The sequence below is a fragment of the Coloeus monedula genome (genome assembly GCF_965178545.1).
Source record: "Coloeus monedula genome assembly, chromosome: 2".
NCBI classification, from domain to species: Eukaryota; Metazoa; Chordata; class Aves; order Passeriformes; family Corvidae; genus Coloeus; species Coloeus monedula.
This window is the reverse complement of record NC_138782.1, coordinates 63,499,088-63,521,892: the sequence shown is the minus strand read 5'-3', so window position 1 is coordinate 63,521,892 and position 22,805 is coordinate 63,499,088. Positions and strand designations below refer to the sequence as shown.

Sequence of the window (22,805 nt, the reverse complement as noted above, 5' to 3'; positions counted from 1 at the left end):
CGCACATCTTTATACACTGATGTGCTGAAAGAAGGTCACTATGGTCCAGCAGCAGGAAAAGAACATAGGTCACTGGGGAGAAGATGAAGCAAAAATGTGAACAGTGCTGTCTCACCAGGACTAGCTGGTCTGAAATAGAATTCTAAGCCGCCTAATCCCTACAGCAAACTCATCTGCAGGGCAGCACCACCCAGCATGAACAGGAAGGAGCGAAGGGCAAGGCTTATTTCACATACACTGGTGTTACATAACTAGAAAGAAAAGAGAAGATGGGAGGGAGGAGCTGCTATGAGATACCAGGTCAGTCAGTGGCTTGTTTACTGGTTGCAGTAACAATTCCATCACTGAATAGCAACCAGTGCAGTCAGGAGGTGTCATCAAGCTGTTTTTCAGAAGTGACAACCAGAATGATTTGAGGTTTCAATTCCAAGTTTTGTTTCAACAGAGGTTTTATATGAATAATGATTCAAATCATGTTCTCATCAAAAAGTGGTGGCACATTTTGTTTCAGGAGGGCTCTTTGACTGGAGTCATCATTCAGCTTCCATGATGCTTCCATGATGTGTTGCCATTTCCTATATGCACCAATGGCATAAAGGATATAAAACCAAAGCAACACAAATAGGGAAAAAAAGGTCTAATTGTGGTAAAAGAACAGACTGGCATAGGTCAGCACAAGTCATATTCCAGAGATAAAGAAATATTGAGCATGTGTATAGACCTGCCACACATCACATCTTTCACTGTTTTATTTACTGGTCCCATAATAATCTGCAATGAAAAAATATGCAATGCTGTTTTAATAGGAATGTATACTCTGGACTGCAATTCAGGTTTTCTGAGGGTTGGAAAAATGAAAATCCAGAAAACAGAAAAAACAATTGCTGTTTTGAATTAATAAAATATTAGAAATCTTATGATATAGAAATAGATTCTTCTCAACAAATGGTAGTAAGAAAATAATATTGCTGCATTATTACAAAACCAAACACATTGATGAGGTTTTGCATCTAGAAATGAGAAACATAATTGGGATTGCTGTTGTAAATGATGCTGTATCTCATTTGGACATAAGATTAACAGTGTAGAGCTTCAGTTATGAAAATATCATGGGGAGGTATGTTGGTTGTGGGTCTTGTTTCAGATGATCCCTTTCATACCACTGTCCAAAAAGCATCACAGTAATGACTAATTCCGTAGGGGTTTTTCTTACTAGTCAAGCATCCATCATTCAGGACCTGATTGAAAAAGGTGAAACAAGGATTTTATTAGAGGAGTACCCATATGAACACACTAAGAGCACAGAAAAATAGACAAAACAGGAAGAAGGTACTTCAGACCATATCTTTTACTGAAACTAGTGATTTCATTAAAATAATTTAATAGGTCTGATTAATCACTATGAGCAAGTTCACTTTGGCTGCTTTGAGACAGTTTACTCCACTGCTATCCTGCAGATGACCTAGCATGACAGAGCTCAAGGGTGTCTAAAAAACGTCTTTATTTTAGTATCTTCATATTCCTCAATTCCTGTGCTATGTGTCAGTATGTGCAGCTTGCTTCTGAGTTTCTTTAGACCAAAGAAATTGCATTAGCATCTCACTGTACCTAGATGTCATACACTCAACACCCCAGCAACAGAACGGTCCCTTGAGTTAATCCCAGTGTCTCTCCCAGTCATTGCTGTTTAGCTGTGCATCACTTTCCAACAGCCTTCCACCAGAAAATATTAATCTGGACAGATTTTTTCCTCTGAAATAAGGCATGGAAGTACCTCATTGCCTGGCTCTTCCAATCCTGAAGCACAAGAGCAGGCTGTTTCACCAGGTGCAGTAGCATGCCTGCTCCTCTGCACACCTTTCCTGTCCCCAGGAACATGCTCTGTATTGAGAGGCCTTCACTTTTAATCTTCAACTCATTTCAAATCCATTTCTGGCTGAGACATTTTCCATGTTTTGACTTCCTTTTATTTGCAGTATTCTCATTGGGAAAAGGCTATCTGAGCAGCAGGAAGCAGAACAGGCTGGCTGCTTTCAGCTACAGCAGACTGTCACTGGAGAGCTGATTCAGAAAAGACAGACCTGCAGATGAATGCAGATACCACAGTGGTCTCTCACAGAGTACTGCTGACTGAGAGTTTCAACCATTCAGAACATTGATTTCCATCAATGGTGACGTTCACCCCGAAGTACTCCTCCACACACATTACTAGATACAGCATGCTCAGTCAGTACAATGAATACAAGCCTTTTAAAGGCTGCACTAGAGCTTTCAGTGACACTTGAACTAATGGAGCTTGGAAGCCTTCCTCCCTCCCTCTCTGCCTCACTTTTTTACCAAATCAAACATAGGTTGAATCACATCAACCACAGTCAGTGGTTAATATCAGTGTGAAGGAAAAGTAGCAAATGCTGCCTGGTTTAGCACTAGTGAGGACAGCAGCCAGAAAGGTGACTGCCCTGCCAGGGCTGAGCAGAAATAGTTACAAACGCAGTTCTAGGGGAATGCCCCACAAAATCCGAGTCCCACTGCTGGGACAAGGTGCAGGGGAGTTGTCCCTGTTTGCCTCTGTACCAGCAAGCACCGCTGCCTCCTTCCTGCAGAGCTGGGAGCTCGCCTAGTGTAGTGGTTTGGTCCAAAATACTCATTACTGTTTATCTTCTGTGAGATAAGAATCAGGAGAATGCGGGCAACGATCTCGCTCCCTCTCGCAGGTTCTATCAGGTCCCAGAGGAAGCTGTAAGCACCCCTTAGCAAGGACATCCCTTCCGGGACTATGCTTGCTAACCTATGACACCCAGGAACAAGGAACTGACACCAGTTCACCAAACAAATCCACCGAACAAACTGAAGAAAACTGCACTGGTCCGGGTTATACGTGCCTGTGGACAATGTAAGGGGAAACTTATCTAGAGCTCCGCCTACTTTCCACCCCTCTCTCCTCCCACTCCACTCTTCCCACGCCTGTACTGCACCTGCGCCCATCCCTGCTACAGCCTGAAGGTGGGGGTTACCTGAGCACTTACTCTGTGAAACAGGATGCGATTTGGTGCTAAATGAGCTCAGCTGCAGAGGGAGGGAGTTCGGTCCTGCTTCTTGTCTTGTGCTTAGGGGGAGCGTGAGGAAGACCGGTGCGCATTCCAAGGGTTAAGCCTGCCCTGGAGAAGGCTGTGTGAAAGGTCACTCCGGCAGCCACGCAATCTCTGCCGAGCACTGAGCGCATGCGAGCAGGAGTCGGGAAGTCAGAAGGCGCTCACTTCTGGCAACAGCGCTTACTTGTGTTACTTACGCCGTAACAGGACACCTTTTCCAGGGCGCAGATATAAATTTAAAGATACGGTGCTTTTCCTGCCCAAACTCTAGAAGGTTTCCCATTACGTCTACTATGTGAATTGCAGAGGGTTTCCGTTTGATACTTCTACTTTGTATTTAAAACATTCTCTTTGTTAAAAAACAACAAACAAAAAAAGAGATGGATTTTGCCTCCTACAAGTCTTTTTTTTTTTTTTTTTTTTTCTAATTTTTTGGGTCAGGTTAAATGCAAACAGTGTTTGTAATTCCAAACAAACCTGCAGATCAAACAACAGAATTAGGCACGGATAGAAATCTTAGCTGGGACACACAAAGTAATCCAGTCCACTTGCCTGAGAAGTACAGTCTGCCCTGCCCACATCCGCACACGTGCCAGCGTGTCCCACCTGTTCCAGCTGTTCCCTCGCCTCACCCAACACCTGCCGGCACAGTCCCAACTCTCCCTCGCACTGCTATGAGCAACCATTCAATGGGAAGACAGACATGCTCCTGAAAAATTCCCTGTTTTGAGCATTTTTGATGCTCAAACAGTTATCAACAATTCTGTGCTAGGGAAATTTTCCACACCCTAAAAATGTGACCAGAAAGACCTAAGTAGACTCCTCCAGCTGTGAGTTAGGCCAGGGTGTGGTAACACCCTGCTACAGTGTGCTGAGCTGAAGGACTGTTTCTTGAAGGAACATGTTTTTGAGGCTTGTTTACTTTTCCAAAGGAAATAAGAATCCTCAAAGGTTCTGTTAATCTCCTGTTTACAAGTGAGAGTTCAGAAGTGGGGTGGGAACAGCATTGTGGAAATGGTTTCTAATATTCCACCAAAAATTTCAAATAATTAAAGGCTGGTTTTTACTTGGGCACAATCCACTGAATTCTACAGCACTAAAATCAGAGGAATTTATTTTCTATGGTTCCCAGTGTTAAGGCCAAGCTTATGCTGACCAAAGCTATCATATAAAAACACATACACAAGAGTCCAGTGGAATATTTCTTTTTGCTGCAGAATCAAGTCAATAAATCAATGTGCAGTGACTATTCTGTTAGATAAGGCAACTTGAGAAATAGAATGCCATTATAATATGAATATTAGTATTAATTACCATTGTTAGTAATAATTACCATTACTTGTGATTAATTAGCATTACAGAAACAAGCAGATGAAGTCTTAAGGGATCTGCAGTGAAATCATGATGAAGCTTGATATGTGTGTGGAGGGTCCTTTTCATACCACCTCCCAAAGAGTGTTACACTCAAAACTGGCTTTGATGTAGGAGCCCGACTTCTCAGACGTCCATCAGTTAGCACCTGGTTATGAAAAAGGAAAATAAGCAGGAGCATCATCACAGCAGCACTACTGCATGGCAAACACAAAATCCTATCTTCATTAACGCTGATCTAGTTCAGAGAGCTCCAGTCTCAACTGGAGCTAGCAGGACACCTGAGAAGAACTACATTTCTGTGCTGAGGGAGATCTTGTTCTAGAGGATCTGGAGGAAGAGGGAAGAAGAGAATTGCCAAGGTGGACTTACTGTATGAATACAAGCAGGAAAATCAGGCAGAAATAAAGCTGCCTTGAACTCAAGGCAGAGGACAGAGGACACTGATAACAACTACGTTGCTCCTGTGTCTTGTAGTGGCTTTCTGACCACTGATGTCTGACAAATCACAAGGGTGTCCCATTACCTCGAACTCCCCGGGGGCCAGCTGCACCCCGCTGTACAGCACTTCTGGGAAGACGTAGCTGGTGCCAAACGTGCCGCTGAGGGAGAACATCTCAAACTTGGTCTCAGCCGTCTCCACGGGCTGCCCACACGTGCTCAGGTTTGTGCTTGGGCACTTGAGCAGTGTGCAGATCTGCAGGGAGGAGGAGACAGGAAGGTATTTAGCAAGACAGAAACCCTGGTAGGAAAGCCTTGTGTTATCAAAGCTAATGTGTGTCAGAGCGGGTGAGAGTCACAGGATGTTTTTTGTAATCCTTAGGTGACTTCTTTTCAGTTGTAGCTTATTTTTTCACCCTTTGACCTGATTGGGAGTATCCCAGACCTGCACTGCCTTAGTCTTATTTTATGAATAGATTGTCTCTGATATAAGTGTAGCCAGAGCACCTTACTTAATCTCTGAAGCCCAATCCTGTCCCTTCCACTAATTCTTCCAATTGCCAGTTATCTTATTTGAAGCTTTCTTTCCCACATGTCTTAGTAAGATGTGTTTGTGAATGGAAATTTTAGGCAAATGAAACAAAATCCTCCACAAGTACAAGTGTACACCCAGGCTCTCTTACTGATATTTGTACATGTTGCTAATGATACTTCATTAGATGGCCTGGTGTCTATGGGAAGTCTGAATTAGATGTGTCCAAATCCTAGTTAATATAGGCCAAGGAGATGAAGTTAGCATCTTTTGTTACAGTTTTGTGTTAGTAGTTGCAGTCCACAGAGGAAAGTAGGAATCAAAACGCTGTTTCCCTTTTGTCCTGAGAGTTAATTATCCAGCTGATAAATGTTTATGGTCTTCATGAGGAAATATGAAATAGGGCCAGCACTCCTTTGTTTCAGGAATGATTTGAAGGATGTTGGCTGGTTTTGCTGATAGGTGACGGAGTTTTTTAGTTGTCTGGTATTGGGGGATAGAAGCATATTTGCAAAAAATCAAAAGTATTATTCATCAGCAAATACAGTTTTGTGTTGAAATGCAAATAAGCAGAGAAATAAGGAATATATTCTGAGGAAATGAAAAAATACTGAGGGAAAAAGGAAGAGTAGAAATTCCTGTATTCTCTAGAACTTTCAATACTGGCAGAGACTATCTGGCAACTTCCATAACCACTGAAATAAATTTTACAACTAAGCTCACCAAGAACTGAATTTATTCAAGCTACCTTCCTAAGAGCATTAGATGAGCTGTTTGCTGGATAACACCTTGTCTCATATCCTGGAGTCTGTACCATCTGGTACACAAAGGCCATGCTGACAGACAGAAGTAACTAAAAAAAAGTATAATCTGCTGGCACAATAACTTAATTATGAAGGCAAAGGATGTTTTCAAATATGGCTTTAAGCAAATACAACCAGGATGTAACTCACTGTCTTCCCAAATATTTGATTAAAAGAGAGGAAGAGAGGATATTTCCACTAAAAGTCATAAGCCATTTAAGTAAGCTTCATTGCTATGATTTGGATAATGACAAAAAATTAACATCTCTGTGACTCTAACTTATCAGAGCATCTCATAAAGATAGCTATGATCAACTGATTTTTAACAGTAACTCTGATGAAGATGCAGTGAGACCACATCTGGAATACTGTGCCCAGGCTCCTCAGTACAAGAAAGACAAGGAGCTACTAGACAGTGTCCAGCCGAGGCCACAAAGATGATGAAGAGTCTGGAGCTTCTCTCTTATGAGGAGAGACTGCGGTAGCTGGGCCTGTTAAGTCTAGAGAAGACTGAGAAGGGATCTCATCAATATATACAAATATCTCAAAGGTGTGTGCCAAGAGGATGGTGCCAGACTCTTTTCAGTGGTGCCCAGCAACAGGGTGAGGAGCAATGGCAATACAAACATAAGAAGTTTCACCTCAACATGAGAAAGAACTTTTTTACATTTAGGGTGGCAGAGCACTGGAACAGGCTGCCCAGCAAGGTCTTGGATCCTCCCTCTCCAGAGACACTCAAAACCCACACAAATGCGTTTCTATGTAATCTGCTCTAGGTGATCTTGCCCTGGCAGGGGGATTGGACTATGTGATCTTCAGATGTCACTTTCAACCCTAACTATTCTCTGATTCTGTGAACAGAGGAGATTCAGAACATTTACTGCAGATATTCACAGAAGAGAACTTAAATTTAGCCAATATTGCACACCCCCAAAAATAGTGAGTGCACTCTGGACATTTAAAAGACATTTAGAGACCTCTCCACTGCATTTGTTGGATTTGAAGGTAAATAGGCTTGGAAGTTTTAGCAGCTTCTTTCCATTACTAACAAACAGGGCACTAGGACTCCAGTGTAGAAGAGGGTCATTGTCTTCTCTTTTCCATCACAGAGCTGAAGGTTTCTCCCTGTAAATAAGCTTCCTAAAGTAAGTAACCCCCTCCAAAGAATTACCTGCAGATAGTACTGTCCTTCAACAACATGAAGGCCATCAAAAGCACCCAGCACATAAACTTCATCATCTCTTTCCTCTGCCATCTTGTAGCTCAAGTGACAGCAGAGGTCTTTTTGGCAGAGAGTGAGATTCCCCCCAGGTTTAGTGAGCTCAGTGAAAGTAAAGAGGTCTTCAAAGATGATTCCTGTGAATTCATGGTCATTCTGTGAGAATCTTTCAACACTCAAAGCATATGAGTTCCAGCTGACAGCAGGCGGGGAGGCAGGAGAAAGACGAGGGTGTGCATCCAGTTCGGCAATGAGGAGGTGACCGTCTTCAGTTTTCATGTTGTAGGAGTATGCTCTGGCTCCAGCTGGTGCATAAATGCCGCTCCCTGAGGAGAGCGCAATAGTCAGTCCAGGAAGAATTTAAAAAATCATGTTGTCCTTCTAAGTGGCTCTACTGATGGCTTATCCACTATTCTACACAGATTACAGTAATTTTCGTCTCATCAAAGGTGACCATTAGCAACTTAGTACACAGAGCTCATGCTTTGGCGAAGAATAGCATTTATTCCCTTAGATGAGGTCTGCTCAGTATAGCCAAAGGCAGAGAATGTTTGGTTATTTTTATGTTATGTTATGATTATATTTGTGGCCTCCTCAGTTTTCTTTTCTCCTGTATGCAATAGAGTTGATAATTCCTTTTTTCTTGGCTGATTGATGTGAAAGGACCATCTACTGATTGAGATGAGCCAAAACACAACACAGGCAAGTATCATAAGCCTGTCCTGGTGACCAGAAGGAGAGAGCAATTATCCAGGCCCCTTTACACTGGCTGAGAACTCCTCCCCACATGGGTGATTCACATCTGAGCAGTACCAAGCAACAGAGGGAATCAAAGGTCTGTCATACCCATCACTGCAGAAGCCTGGCAGGCATTTCCAATGAGAAGTCCTAAGACAGTGCTGTGGTTGCACATCTCAGTGAAGGTACTGCTCTAACTGAAATATACTATTCCGTAAGCTGAGTCTAAAAAAATCAATGCTACATTCTAAAATGAAGATGTGGACTTCTTAGCAGCGTTACTACAACAGGCCTGAATGTGTGTTTTTAATGGTTTTCCATAACAGTATTAAATATAGCTATACAAATATGTCTTTCATCTGGCCAGAATGAATGCAACCATGTATATGGTTTACGAGTATGTTTACAGTTTGGCATTCACTCATAGACTTAGAAGTGGAGAGAAAAAGAGCCTTAAAAGCCTCAAATATTTCTGTTCCGGTATAAGGGCAGTAACCTACTACTTGTTTAGAGCCATTAAAAGAAAGGATAATCCTAAGAAGCTAGGGCAAAGAAAACACTACAAGTTTTGCTATGTCTTGTATGAAACCAATAGGAACGAGATCCATCAGGTTTAAAATTTGGTGACTAGACTCTTCACCTTCCAGATAAATACATTATATTCCTCTGCAAAATCACTTTGTAGAACAGGAAATAAGAGATTCATGGTTATAAAGATTTTTCGACAGAATGAAAATTAAATTACCTGTCATTGCCATGCTGGTGTTGTGAGTATTGGCAGCTAAGACATTGACACGCATGCCCATAGCCCAGGCAGAGTGAAACTCAACTGCAGTCAGAAAAGGCAGGACATTCATCCAAGCTGTTGGGAAGAGCACAGTGTCCACCTGCATCTTGCTCACCAGGACCACGGCAGGCTCATAGAAGAGGATGTCAAAGCAAGTGAAAATGCCAAACTTCCCAAAAGGAGTCTCAAAGGTGACAGCTTCTGGTTCTTTTGGGTAATTAAACTGACTTTCTCCCATAAAAAGATTATACTGCAGGGGAAGGAAAATAGAGAAACCAGTTAGAGGCACTTACTAACCATATGTCTTGGAGTCATTCCCTAAAGCTGTTCAGAATGACTAGAGAAAATTTTTGACCTGTGTTGGAAGCCCTCACAGGTACGAAATCAGGCTAAAATTGTATGATCATAGTACCCAAAATACGGAACACATATTGCATATTGCCCTGGCATCTAGCTAGGAAAGCAGCCAGCTGCCTTCAGGTCTGTTGGTGTCATCTGCCTAAGAATAATCTCTCCACTCCCCCCACCTAGTTTATACTTCTGGTGACCCAAATGCAACTAGAAGAGAAATAGTAATGTAAGAGAAGCATGGGGGATCTGGTGCCAAGAGACAAAGTTGGTGACCTTGGTGTGGAGATGCCCAGAAGCACTAGAAGTGCAGAGCACCAGCATGAAGCACAAGGCAGTACTGGGGACACTGCAGAGTAGAAAACAAAGGCTGTGCTGATGGGGGAAACGCAGATGATCTCAGCCAGCAGAAAAACTGAAGTTTGTGACATTCTCCATTCTCAGCTTTCCAACATTTTCCTTCTTCCTTCACATACATGTTTACTAAGAGTCCTTTATCCATGTCCAGATGGTTTGGAAGTAAACATGGATGCCAGGCCAGAAAAGAAGTTCAAGTTTACTTAACTTGTAATTCAGCACCTGGGCCATGGCAGGCTGGGGGACAGACTTGCATTATCAGTGTTTCACTCACCCAGTTTGCTCACAAATTGGTATCTTGGCATCATCTCTGAACAACCAGATGAAATACTGGGCCCAAAGTGCATTAAATAAACTGTCTTCACTCTAGCCACATTGGCACGTTATCTGGCACACGATTCATAAACAGCTTTGATGGAACTTGCAGGTAGACACTTAATACTGAAAGAAGAACTGTCATTGGGTGCAAATGTTTTAATGTCTTTATCTCTTTTTACACCTATCCATTGTTTTGTCCAAATAATTCCCACTGTGCAAAAACTGTGCCAAAACAGCATAAAGAAAAAAAGGTCCTGCCTCTCTGAAATCAGACTACTCATCCATGATGAAATACAGATGAACATTTTGAAACCCTGGAACATGAAGTGGTAGCCTGGTGAAAAGCTGGCACTGAAAACTGAAGCTGCTCAAGCAGCAGAATTTCCAGTAGTAGTGAGTTAATGAACTGAGGAACTCAATCAAAACCATATGCCCCTAAATTGCACCAGAGCAATCATTTTTCATTCCAGTCTGTTCTGAGAAACATGACAGCAAACACAAATTTGGCATCAATGTTTCATAACAAGAGAGATATTCTTTTAAATTATAAAGAGAAGCAAAACTCTGGCAGGGGACAATGACTGGCATCTAATTCTCTTCCCAAACTGACACATTTTGGAAGTAGTGGGAAATTAGTTCCTGTCTCTCCAAGGCTACTTTACCTTGTGGTAACGAGCCACCAGTTTCCCCTGTGGGTCAAAGACAACATCTGTATTGTAGTGGTAGCGACCGTCACTGGGGCATTTGGGATCACTGGAGTTACAGGGCTTCTTGTCCCCAATATTTGCAACCACATAGATGGAGTTATTTCTGGCCATGCAGCTGAGTCGTTCCTGCACTGGTGCTGGACCAAATCTAATGTATTTTAGGGAAGGAGAAAAAAAAAATTAACAAAACTTGTGCTGTGGTGGTGTCCATCTCCGGGGTGCTTGAGGTCACACCAGCAGCACCTCCAACCCCGCAGCCACGGCAGGGTAGGCAGATAGACAGAATTGCTGCAGTGCTTCCTCAGATTGGTTCCTGCACCCTGGGGTAGGTCCTGGAGACCTTCCATTGGCCTCTGCAGGGACATGCCTGACAGTCCCCTCCAGCACCTGGAACATGCTCTGCAGTAAACAGATAAACCTCAGGCTGGGCAAGGGCAGGAGAGACATCTCTGGGCAGAGGAAGACACTAGCTTGGTGTCACACAAGCGAATATTTTAGCATCAGGCATACTGACACCTGAGGACTGCAGCTCTGGGCCCTTAGCACGCTAAGCAGAGTTGAGCTGTGGAATAGTGCAGATGCTATGGTCAAGGTGATTCAGCAATTCATCTCCTCCCATGGACAGGAGCACACAGACCTGTAACCATGGCATGAAGAGCAGTGGGCTATTAATTTCAAGATATGTCAGGGTCCATGTGCCAGAAACTGGCAGCACCTCTGAAGCACCCATACCAGGCCATAAAGAGAGCAGCCATCCTTTGTACACCCCTTTGTAGTGTGGCAATGCCTACGGCTTTGCAAGGTGTGCGTGGGTCGCACAAGGAGCACCACCATGCAAGATACACATACAGCACCAAGGAATAAGGCATGCCAGACACTGATGGCAAGTGTTATAGCCCCAAAAGCCGCTAGTGAAACCCCTGATTTGGAACAGAGGAGGCATGCAGATCACCTCTCCAAAACCTGTGTGATGTGCTAGAATAAAGACCTGCTTAGATACGCTGCCACCCCACACTCCACCTTCAGTGAAAGACGGCATATTTTAGCCACTTATAGCTCAGAAAAAGGTTGCACATCCTGCGCTACTCCCCATTGTGACTCTTCTTCTTGGAAGCACTGAGTTATTATATCCTCACAGATATAATAACATGCTCTAAGCTCCTCCTCATCAAGCAGGTGTAGAAAGCTGTGGTGAAAAGGGCAGACCACGGCTGTAATTCCATGGCTGAACAATTACTTGCTGTAGAAGTCTAGAGTCCAGTGCTCAGCTATAGGTTGGTTTGTCACTGCTGGCGTATGCTGCTTGAATGACAGATCATGTTTTACAGCACAGAGACTCTAGCAGTTCAGACTTTATCTTGCCTTAATTGTGGAAAACCAAGATTAAAAGTTTCTGTGTTGTTATCATTTAGAAGTTTGGACTTTTAACTACTGACCTCATCACCTCTTATTATCTGCTCAGAAACTAGTTCTTGGCTGCCCACAAAAATGGTCTGTATGCTTTTGTTTCAACACGTCATTTGTAAAGGACAAATAAACCAGAAAACCAAAGAAATACTAGTGTTAATAATTTATGGTCAGTTCTATTCAAAATAGTGTGGAAAATCCAAAAGCAGAATGAGGAGCAGGATATTCTGGCATTGAAAAAAGACATTTACTCAACTTTTAGTAACCCAAATTCTGTATGTTGTTTGAATTTCTCCTTAAAGTGTCTAATTAAAAAAAAAAAAAAAAATGTTTCCCTTATCAATTAGTCATGGACATGCTATATATTTAACCATGTAACTACCTTCATACTCAATTTTAATTAAAACTTACATCACAGGCATTAGCAATTCTCAGTCATTTAGTGTGAGCTGCTCAGGACTCCAGGAGATAATAGCTTGAAATCACATAAAGCACTGCAGAAGGAATCACCTTGAGGGGTCAGTGCAGGGAATCCAATTCACCACCGGATCAGGGATATCCTCCAGGTAAGGGTAGATGGATTCTCTTGTGAATCGCCAGCCGTAGATGCCATCTTCAGGAGTCACAATGATGTGGGCACCCTGTGACAACAGGCTCCGTTGAAAGGACACCCATCAACAGACAACCAGGAGGGTCAGCAGGAGCAGAAAAACACTGATGGACAACCCTCACAGCACCCCCATACCTTCTGGGCAGCTTCCTTGATGGCCCTTTCCAAGACATCCATGTTTTTGTTCATCAGGGCCAAAGCATCGTCGGGGGAAATGGGCTCCTCGGTGGGATCAGGCAGGATGACGGCGTGCTCGTAGACAGCTGCGATGAAGGTGTCAGAGGCAAGGGCCTGAAGGGCTGTGAGTGCAAGCACCACAGCAGGCAGGAGAGCCTGGGAAGGGAGCATGGCTGGAACCTCCCAGCTCCTGCAGTGCTCTGGACAAACAGTGCAAAAGGAATATGCACAGAAAAGAGAAAGGGGACAAAGTTTAATTTGAGAGAGGGAGGAATGAACTGCAGGTCTGTTAAAGCACTGCATTGGAACCAAGTGTGACGTACAGGAAAGTATTGCAGTACACAGTAAATCATTTGATAGGTCTGATTAATCACTATGAGCAAGTTCACTTTGGCTGCTTTGAGACAGTTTACTCCACTGCTATCCTGCAGAGGACCTAGCATGACAGAGCTCAAGGGTGTCTAAAAAACGTCTTTATTTTAGTATCTTCATATTCCTCAATTCCTGTGCTATGTGTCAGTATGTGCAGCTTGCTTCTGAGTTTCTTTAGACCAAAGAAATTGCATTAGCATCTCACTGTACCTAGATGTCATACACTCAACACCCCAGCAACAGAACGGTCCCTTGAGTTAATCCCAGTGTCTCTCCCAGTCATTGCTGTTTAGCTGTGCATCACTTTCCAACAGCCTTCCACCAGAAAATATTAATCTGGACAGATTTTTTCCTCTGAAATAAGGCATGGAAGTACCTCATTGCCTGGCTCTTCCAATCCTGAAGCACAAGAGCAGGCTGTTTCACCAGGTGCAGTAGCATGCCTGCTCCTCTGCACACCTTTCCTGTCCCCAGGAACATGCTCTGTATTGAGAGGCCTTCACTTTTAATCTTCAACTCATTTCAAATCCATTTCTGGCTGAGACATTTTCCATGTTTTGACTTCCTTTTATTTGCAGTATTCTCATTGGGAAAAGGCTATCTGAGCAGCAGGAAGCAGAACAGGCTGGCTGCTTTCAGCTACAGCAGACTGTCACTGGAGAGCTGATTCAGAAAAGACAGACCTGCAGATGAATGCAGATACCACAGTGGTCTCTCACAGAGTACTGCTGACTGAGAGTTTCAACCATTCGGAACATTGATTTCCATCAATGGTGACGTTCACCCCAAAGTACTTCTCCACACACATTACTAGATACAGCATGCTCAGTCAGTACAATGAATACAAGCCTTTTAAAGGCTGCACTAGAGCTTTCAGTGACACTTGAACTAATGGAGCTTGGAAGCCTTCCTCCCTCCCTCTCTGCCTCACTTTTTTATCAAATCAAACATAGGTTGAATCACATCAACCACAATCAGTGGTTAATATCAGTGTGAAGGAAAAGTAGCAAATGCTGCCTGGTTTAGCACTAGTGAGGACAGCAGCCAGAAAGGTGACTGCCCTGCCAGGGCTGAGCAGAAATAGTTACAAACGCAGTTCTAGGGGAATGCCCCACAAAATCCGAGTCCCACTGCTGGGACAAGGTGCAGGGGAGTTGTCCCTGTTTGCCTCTGTACCAGCAAGCACCGCTGCCTCCTTCCTGCAGAGCTGGGAGCTCGCCTAGTGTAGTGGTTTGGTCCAAAATACTCATTACTGTTTATCTTCTGTGAGATAAGAATCAGGAGAATGCGGGCAACGATCTCGCTCCCTCTCGCAGGTTCTATCAGGTCCCAGAGGAAGCTGTAAGCACCCCTTAGCAAGGACATCCCTTCCGGGACTATGCTTGCTAACCTATGACACCCAGGAACAAGGAACTGACACCAGTTCACCAAACAAATCCACCGAACAAACTGAAGAAAACTGCACTGGTCCGGGTTATACGTGCCTGTGGACAATGTAAGGGGAAACTTATCTAGAGCTCCGCCTACTTTCCACCCCTCTCTCCTCCCACTCCACTCTTCCCACGCCTGTACTGCACCTGCGCCCATCCCTGCTACAGCCTGAAGGTGGGGGTTACCTGAGCACTTACTCTGTGAAACAGGATGCGATTTGGTGCTAAATGAGCTCAGCTGCAGAGGGAGGGAGTTCGGTCCTGCTTCTTGTCTTGTGCTTAGGGGGAGCGTGAGGAAGACCGGTGCGCATTCCAAGGGTTAAGCCTGCCCTGGAGAAGGCTGTGTGAAAGGTCACTCCGGCAGCCACGCAATCTCTGCCGAGCACTGAGCGCATGCGAGCAGGAGTCGGGAAGTCAGAAGGCGCTCACTTCTGGCAACAGCGCTTACTTGTGTTACTTACGCAGTAACAGGACACCTTTTCCAGGGCGCAGATATAAATTTAAAGATACGGTGCTTTTCCTGCCCAAACTCTAGAAGGTTTCCCATTACGTCTACTATGTGAATTGCAGAGGGTTTCCGTTTGATACTTCTACTTTGTATTTAAAACATTCTCTTTGTTAAAAAACAACAAACAAAAAAAGAGATGGATTTTGCCTCCTACAAGTCTTTTTTTTTTTTTTTTTTTTTCTAATTTTTTGGGTCAGGTTAAATGCAAACAGTGTTTGTAATTCCAAACAAACCTGCAGATCAAACAACAGAATTAGGCACGGATAGAAATCTTAGCTGGGACACACAAAGTAATCCAGTCCACTTGCCTGAGAAGTACAGTCTGCCCTGCCCACATCCGCACACGTGCCAGCGTGTCCCACCTGTTCCAGCTGTTCCCTCGCCTCACCCAACACCTGCCGGCACAGTCCCAACTCTCCCTCGCACTGCTATGAGCAACCATTCAATGGGAAGACAGACATGCTCCTGAAAAATTCCCTGTTTTGAGCATTTTTGATGCTCAAACAGTTATCAACAATTCTGTGCTAGGGAAATTTTCCACACCCTAAAAATGTGACCAGAAAGACCTAAGTAGACTCCTCCAGCTGTGAGTTAGGCCAGGGTGTGGTAACACCCTGCTACAGTGTGCTGAGCTGAAGGACTGTTTCTTGAAGGAACATGTTTTTGAGGCTTGTTTACTTTTCCAAAGGAAATAAGAATCCTCAAAGGTTCTGTTAATCTCCTGTTTACAAGTGAGTGTTCAGAAGTGGGGTGGGAACAGCATTGTGGAAATGGTTTCTAATATTCCACCAAAAATTTCAAATAATTAAAGGCTGGTTTTTACTTGGGCACAATCCACTGAATTCACAGCACTAAAATCAGAGGAATTTATTTTCTATGGTTCCCAGTGTTAAGGCCAAGCTTATGCTGACCAAAGCTATCATATAAAAACACATACACAAGAGTCCAGTGGAATATTTCTTTTTGCTGCAGAATCAAGTCAATAAATCAATGTGCAGTGACTATTCTGTTAGATAAGGCAACTTGAGAAATAGAATGCCATTATAATATGAATATTAGTATTAATTACCATTGTTAGTAATAATTACCATTACTTGTGATTAATTAGCATTACAGAAACAAGCAGATGAAGTCTTAAGGGATCTGCAGTGAAATCATGATGAAGCTTGATATGTGTGTGGAAGGTCCTTTTCATACCACCTCCCAAAGAGTGTTACACTCAAAACTGGCTTTGATGTAGGAGCCCGACTTCTCAGACGTCCATCAGTTAGCACCTGGTTATGAAAAAGGAAAATAAGCAGGAGCATCATTACAGCAGCACTACTTCATGGCAAACACAAAATCCTATCTTCATTAACGCTGATCTAGTTCAGAGAGCTCCAGTCTCAACTGGAGCTAGCAGGACACCTGAGAAGAACTACATTTCTGTGCTGAGGGAGATCTTGTTCTAGAGGATTTGGGGCAAGAGGGAAGAAGAGAATTGCCAAGGTGGACTTACTGTATGAATACAAGCAGGAAAATCAGGCAGAAATAAAGCTGCCTTGAACTCAAGGCAGAGGACAGAGGACACTGATAACAACTACGTTGCTCCTGTGTCTTGTAGTGGCTTTCTGACCACTGATGTCTGACAAATCACAAGGGTGTCCCATTACCTCGAACTCCCCGGGGGCCAGCTGCACCCCGCTGTACAGCACTTCTGGGAAGACGTAGCTGGTGCCAAACGTGCCGCTGAGGGAGAACATCTCAAACTTGGTCTCAGCCGTCTCCACGGGCTGCCCACACGTGCTCAGGTTTGTGCTTGGGCACTTGAGCAGTGTGCAGATCTGCAGGGAGGAGGAGACAGGAAGGTAAAACACCACTAAGCTTTCAGCAACTGAGACCTGGATTTGATAGAAGAAAAGCTGTCATGATGAAAAAATGCTCTGATACATCTATGCATTTATTTATTATACAGTCTATATAGTTCTCTATATATATTTCTGTGTATATAGAAAAGATTTATATCACACTAAAAAAAAGCCTAACCATAATTTTGAGGAACCAATACACTGCCAAGCCAAGTGAATACAAATGGTATATCCTTATTATTGTCTTAATTTTTTTAGATAACTACATTTTAGATAATCACATCAGCACAATGGTACAAACCACTGAGCAGAAAACAGCTTTCTTGTTACAAGAGCATCCCTATGAAGACAGAGAGAGCCATATGTTCTTCCCTCCTTTTTGTACACATATACAGAATCCTCCTTACAATCATAAAATCATTTAGGTTAAAAAGACCTTTAAGATATGAAGTGCAAGCATTACCCAGCACTGCCAAACCAACCACCAAACCATGTCCCTAAGCACCACATCTACACATTCTTTAAATACTTCAGGGATGGTTACTCAAACACTTCCCTGGGCAGGGAATTCCCTGTTCCAATGCTTGACAATCCTTTCAGTGAAGATATTTTTATCAGTAACCAATCTAAACCTCCCCTGCCACAACTTGAGGCCACTTCTTCATGTCCTGTCACTTGGGAGAATAGACCGACCTAACCTCCACCTCGCCACAACCTCCTTTCAGGTAGCTGCAGGGAGCGATAAGGTCTCTCCTCAGCAATAAATCAATCCTGCCAAACCTACAACCTGAAAAACCTGAAGAGCAGCTTCTGAAAGATGTGTTGCAGAAATTACAATCAACACAGAGAAGCATACATACCTATCTTGTCCTGTTCTTGCCAAAACTGCCGGCTGACCTCACCTTTAAGTGTTACAGCATAGGGTCAACCCAGGGTCTACACTTCCATCATTTATAACACAGAAAAGCAGATTAACACCCCTAATGAAGTAAAAATGTATCATGAAGAGAACAAATGTTTGGGGGGGAGGCTGAAAAATGCCTTGTCTTAAATGCCCCATATAAAAAAAATAAATGCAAACAGACTGCAAAGAGAGTATTGCAGCCTTCCCACTGTTCAAGTAAGAGCAAAAAATTCCTACCTGCAAATAATATTCTCCTTCGACAACATGTAGACCATCAAAGGCACCCAGGACATAAACTTCATCTTGCTGCTTCTCTACCATCTTGTAACTCAGATGGCAACAGAGGTCGTGCTGGCAAATGGCACAATTTCCCTCAGATTCAGTGAGTTCCGTAAAGGAGAAGAGATCATGGTAAATGACCCCACTGAAAGAATGTTTATTTGATGGAAGCTGTTTGGTCTGGCTGGCGTACAATGTCCAGTTAACAGCAGCAGGATAGTCGGGAGAGAGACGTGGGCGTGAACTCAGTTCTGTCACCAAAAGGTGACCATTATCCATTTCAGTACTGTAGTAATATGCTTTTGGACCATCTGGGGCATAAATACCACTCCCTGCAAACACATAACACCAGAAAGTTTCTAATCTGAAAGCAAATATAGGGGACAGGTAAGCATAAGTCACTAATTATGTATGTGCAAAATTTAATTCTAACATTTACCAGACTGTTTTGAAACTAAATTGACCCTTCACAGACTGCAATCTTAACCTAATGTTTTTTGCCATCAATGGAAAGTAGGGCAAACTCTGATGTTTCATGTATTGTAAGTGGCAAGATTAGTGTCCTGATTATATATGATTTAAGTGGCTGAAGTTTTGCATTCTTCTTTAACTGCATTAGAAATCAGTAGTTCTGATTAAAATAGGTGGTAACATTGTCAAATCAAAAAGTTCTGTAAGGTAAAGATATTACCAAAATTCACATCTTTATGCAAGCACTTTACATAACTAGAGAAATCTTTAAAGTCCAGAGTAAAACCTATTTGTAAAGAGTATGAGTTGTATGACATAGGGTCATCAACAAGTGAGAACTAAAGGAATAACTCATATCTCCTTTTATTTGGATGGCAAAATTTAAAGCTACATTTTAGCAGTAAGTTTCTCCCAATTCTGCAAACAGATGCACACAAAATTTGTGCTTGGCTTCTAGCATCTGCTCAGGAAAAATTTACAGTGGAAACAAAGCCTGCCAAGAAAATATGACACACAAGGTCCCCAGCCCAGAAGTACTAGTTGCAGAACTCAAAGGAACATTTCTCAGAGTTAGGGTTCCATCTAGTGGAGAAAACGAAGTTTGGGTCTTCACGTGGCCAAAACATCAATAAACATCAGGGTCAGAAGATGAAAAGTAACACTCATAAACTCACAGGACTGATTATTTAACAAAGACTAGAGGCGCTGTAGTCAACTTAAGCATTTCCAAGTTCTTGCACAGCACAATTTTATTTCCTTTATATCAAGAACTTTACAAGTTCTCTTGTCCTAATCCTGTTGACATGAGTATGCATGCTTAAAGCTGATGGCAATTTCTGCTCAGGTCAGCTGCACTACACAGATACAAGTGTTGCCCATGAGAACGAGGATCAGTGAGAGCACTGCCATGTTACCTGTCATATCTAAAGAGGAGTTGTGCGTATTTGCTGAAAGGAAGTTGACGCCCACTCCCATGGCCCACGCGGAATGGAACTGGACTGCTGATAACAGTGGAAGGGTGTTCACCCAAGCAGTTGGGAACAGAATGGTGTCAACCTGAAATCTGCTTGCCAAGACCACAGCTGGGTCATGGTAGAGTATGTCTGCACAAGTGAAAATGCCAAAGTAGCCAAAGGATGTGTTGAAAGTCACAAATCCTGGATCGTTGGGGTAATTAAACTGTTTCTCTGTCACAAAAAGGTTGTACTGCTCATGGAAAAGAAAAAAAGAATGGAGAAAATAAAATATTAGAAAATAAATCAAACCATCTGAGTTAAATGAACATTGAATCATTCACATAAATACAAGTAATGGAAAATATGTTTTGTGCATGTGCTATATGTTAATTTCAAATAGGAGAACTCCTACCACTGCAAGAGAAGTCAACCACAAATATCTGGTGCTTCTGATTTAGACCAGCAAAGGGGATTTGTATTTAGTTAGGATGAGTTTATTTAGGATGTTAATGTTTAAATATCTTATGTGTCACTCCCTATAGAGATGCAGTAAAAAGTAGAGTTTATTGAGCTTTACTACTCATTTAATTACTTGCTTTTAAATTCAGAATAGTGGCAGTGGCTTCCACCTGCCCTCTTCCACTTGGTCTATTATGACTCTATGTAGAAATACATTTAAGCCCAGGAAGCATCTTCTGTTCACATCTTTAATCTCCTGAGAATCATGCACTTAACTGAACATTGTAAAATTCTCTCACCTTGTGATAACGAGCCACCAGTTTCCCTTCTGAGTCAAAGACTACATTGGTATTGTACTGATAGTGGCCATCACTTGGGCACCTCAGATCACTGGAATTACATGGTTTCTTGTCCCCCATATTTGCAACCACATAGATGGAGCTACTCCTCGCCAGACAGCTCAGTCTTTCCAGCACAGGTGAGGGAGCAAACCTAATCAGCAGGGAAGGAAGACAGAAGTAGAACATCAAAACCATTCAAAACGAAAATATTTCAATGTTAAGACCACAGATCACCAGACCAATAGATCTTATAGTCATATCTGAAAGGAGACTTGTTACTTGACAAGAGAGCAGTGCTTCAGAGCTTAGCAGCTGAAACGCTCCATCACCTCACATTAACTGAGGAACACAGGGGCTTCCTTGCAGTGGAAGCAAATCTTCACACCTTCAAGTCTCCGTTCTGGTGCCGGTGTGTGGCACAGTGCTGAAGTTACACCCACACACGGGCTAATTTCAGCCGTTCTGCTCCAGCTCTCCATGTGGCTGATGTGCCAAGGTAGCTTAGGATTTGTTTCTTCTGTGGTGTGTTTTGTTACCTGTCTACTGCAGCTTCAAAAAATGGTGCAATTTATTAAGGAAAATAACAGAATAAAAAGGCTACCATAACACAATTCAAAAATGCAAGTTTTAAATTGAGCAGTATACTCTTTCAGTAGTAGCTGTTATTTTATTCACAAATATTCCTAATATTCCTGTATTTTAAACGTTTTCGACAACATGCATAGAATACCTTACTAAAATGTAGATTCTGTGTATTTGTTTTTCTCTTAAATAAATCTCAACCTTCCTGGTATACTAAACTAGAATAAAAAGAATTACAGTGAGAAAAAAATGGCAGAGAAAAATTATGAAGAAAGTTGTCCAAAGCTATTTTTGGCAACTACGTGATGTCTTAACTTGGCTTCATTTCACAGAACGTGCTCCAAGACATTTAAAACTATCAACAACCACTCCTAGCTGTCTTTCCCTTCAGACTGTCCCCCCATGTATAACAGGGATGATACCTTCCAGGATGAGCACACGGAATCCAGTCCACCTGTGGGTCTGGGATATCCTCAAGATAAGGGTATATTGTTTCCCTTGTGAAGACCCATCCGTAAATGCCGTCTTCAGGAGTCACAATGATATTGGCACCCTGGTACCAACATACAAACACCATTAAGACAATAAAAAATGGTCAGCGTTCACTCAAAGGAATGTCTCTTAATGATTTCATAATACCTGTCTGGCTGCTTCCTTGACAGCTGCTTCCAAAATTGCTATATTTTTCTCCATCAGCATCAAGGCCTCCTCAGAAGAAACTGGCACTTCAGTGTCCTCTGACAAGACCACGTTGTGCTCATAGACAGCTGCAACATAGGTGTCCATGGCACAGGCCCCCAGAGCAGACAGCACCAAAAGCACAGCAGAGGCACAAGTTTTAGGAAGCTCCATGTCTGGAGCCTGGAAGTCACCCAAGAGGAGGCCTCAGGCAGGCAAAGGCAGGGGGCTTTAAAAAGAGGAAGTCTTGCACAAAACCTGGGAATTCCCCAGGCTGGCTGAAAGCTGACACCTGGAGATGCAATCACCTTGCCTGGAAAGTCTCACAGTATCAAAGGCAAGAGAGCCGCCAGCATTGAGCAGTGCTGCCTTACACTGTGGCAGGGAAATCACCATGTGCTGCAGCCAAAGACAAGCATCATCTGCCAGACCTGTGAATCAGCCAGGCATGGCACTGCTGGTAGTAACACAGCTCAAGGCAAGCCTGCGTCACAGCAGGAAAACAAGTTTGGAAAATCTCAGCAGAGACCAGCACTGCCCAAACTTAAGGGCACAGGCATGGCTGTGGGAGGCAGGCAGGCAGATGATCCAGAGCTCAGTGCTCCCACACAGGCTCCTGCTCAGGGCTGCCATGGTCCAGCCAATTATAGTTTGGCTATACCTGGCACAGTCACATATAGGTGACACATAGTCTTCTAGAGCTGTGTCAGTAGTGGCAGGTGGATATTTAGACCTGCCACTACATGAGATAAGCACAGCACTAACCAGGGGGTGGCTTAGCTTCCCTCAGAAGCCCCCATTGCTCTGTTAGTTAGAGGTGCTGGTTAAGCCTGTCTAGCTTCTAATGGGGGTCTGGTGAAGTTCACACATTGCAGGGCAGTTCATTAATTCCAGTGGCATTTGTGCCCCTTCTGGTCATCCTGGCCCCTCTGAAGTCCTAACAGCACATATCAGCTAAGTGAACAAGTCATTGCACAAAACAAGTGAAGTTTCATGTCTACAGATTGGTATCTTGCATCCAGCTCTAGTCCTCTCAGCTCCTTCTCACCCAGCTCATCATCAGCATTGGCA

The 22,805-nt window shown here is 43.2% G+C and overlaps 2 protein-coding genes across 2 annotated transcripts; both read right to left on the bottom strand.

Annotated features, from left to right (window-relative positions):
* Positions 1 to 4,281: 4,281 nt before the first annotated feature.
* On the bottom strand, positions 4,282 to 15,829 carry LOC309583539 (pantetheinase-like). Its single transcript, XM_082299271.1, has 8 exons — positions 14,908 to 15,829; positions 12,866 to 13,107; positions 12,631 to 12,761; positions 10,669 to 10,861; positions 8,942 to 9,233; positions 7,411 to 7,784; positions 4,990 to 5,160; positions 4,282 to 4,611 (listed from the first exon to the last, which is right to left on the bottom strand). Exons 2-8 carry the CDS (start codon positions 13,076 to 13,078, stop codon positions 4,492 to 4,494), a joined length of 1,494 nt encoding a protein of 497 aa, XP_082155397.1. The 5' UTR covers positions 13,079 to 13,107; positions 14,908 to 15,829; the 3' UTR covers positions 4,282 to 4,491.
* A 338-nt stretch (positions 15,830 to 16,167) lies between these two features.
* Positions 16,168 to 21,764, bottom strand: LOC309570301 (pantetheinase-like). The gene is made up of 7 exons (XM_082277032.1): positions 21,696 to 21,764; positions 21,479 to 21,609; positions 20,433 to 20,625; positions 19,633 to 19,924; positions 18,206 to 18,579; positions 16,870 to 17,040; positions 16,168 to 16,491 (listed from the first exon to the last, which is right to left on the bottom strand). The coding sequence occupies exons 1-7, from the start codon at positions 21,753 to 21,755 to the stop codon at positions 16,372 to 16,374; spliced, it is 1,341 nt and encodes a 446-aa protein (XP_082133158.1). The 5' UTR covers positions 21,756 to 21,764; the 3' UTR covers positions 16,168 to 16,371.
* Positions 21,765 to 22,805: the final 1,041 nt, after the last annotated feature.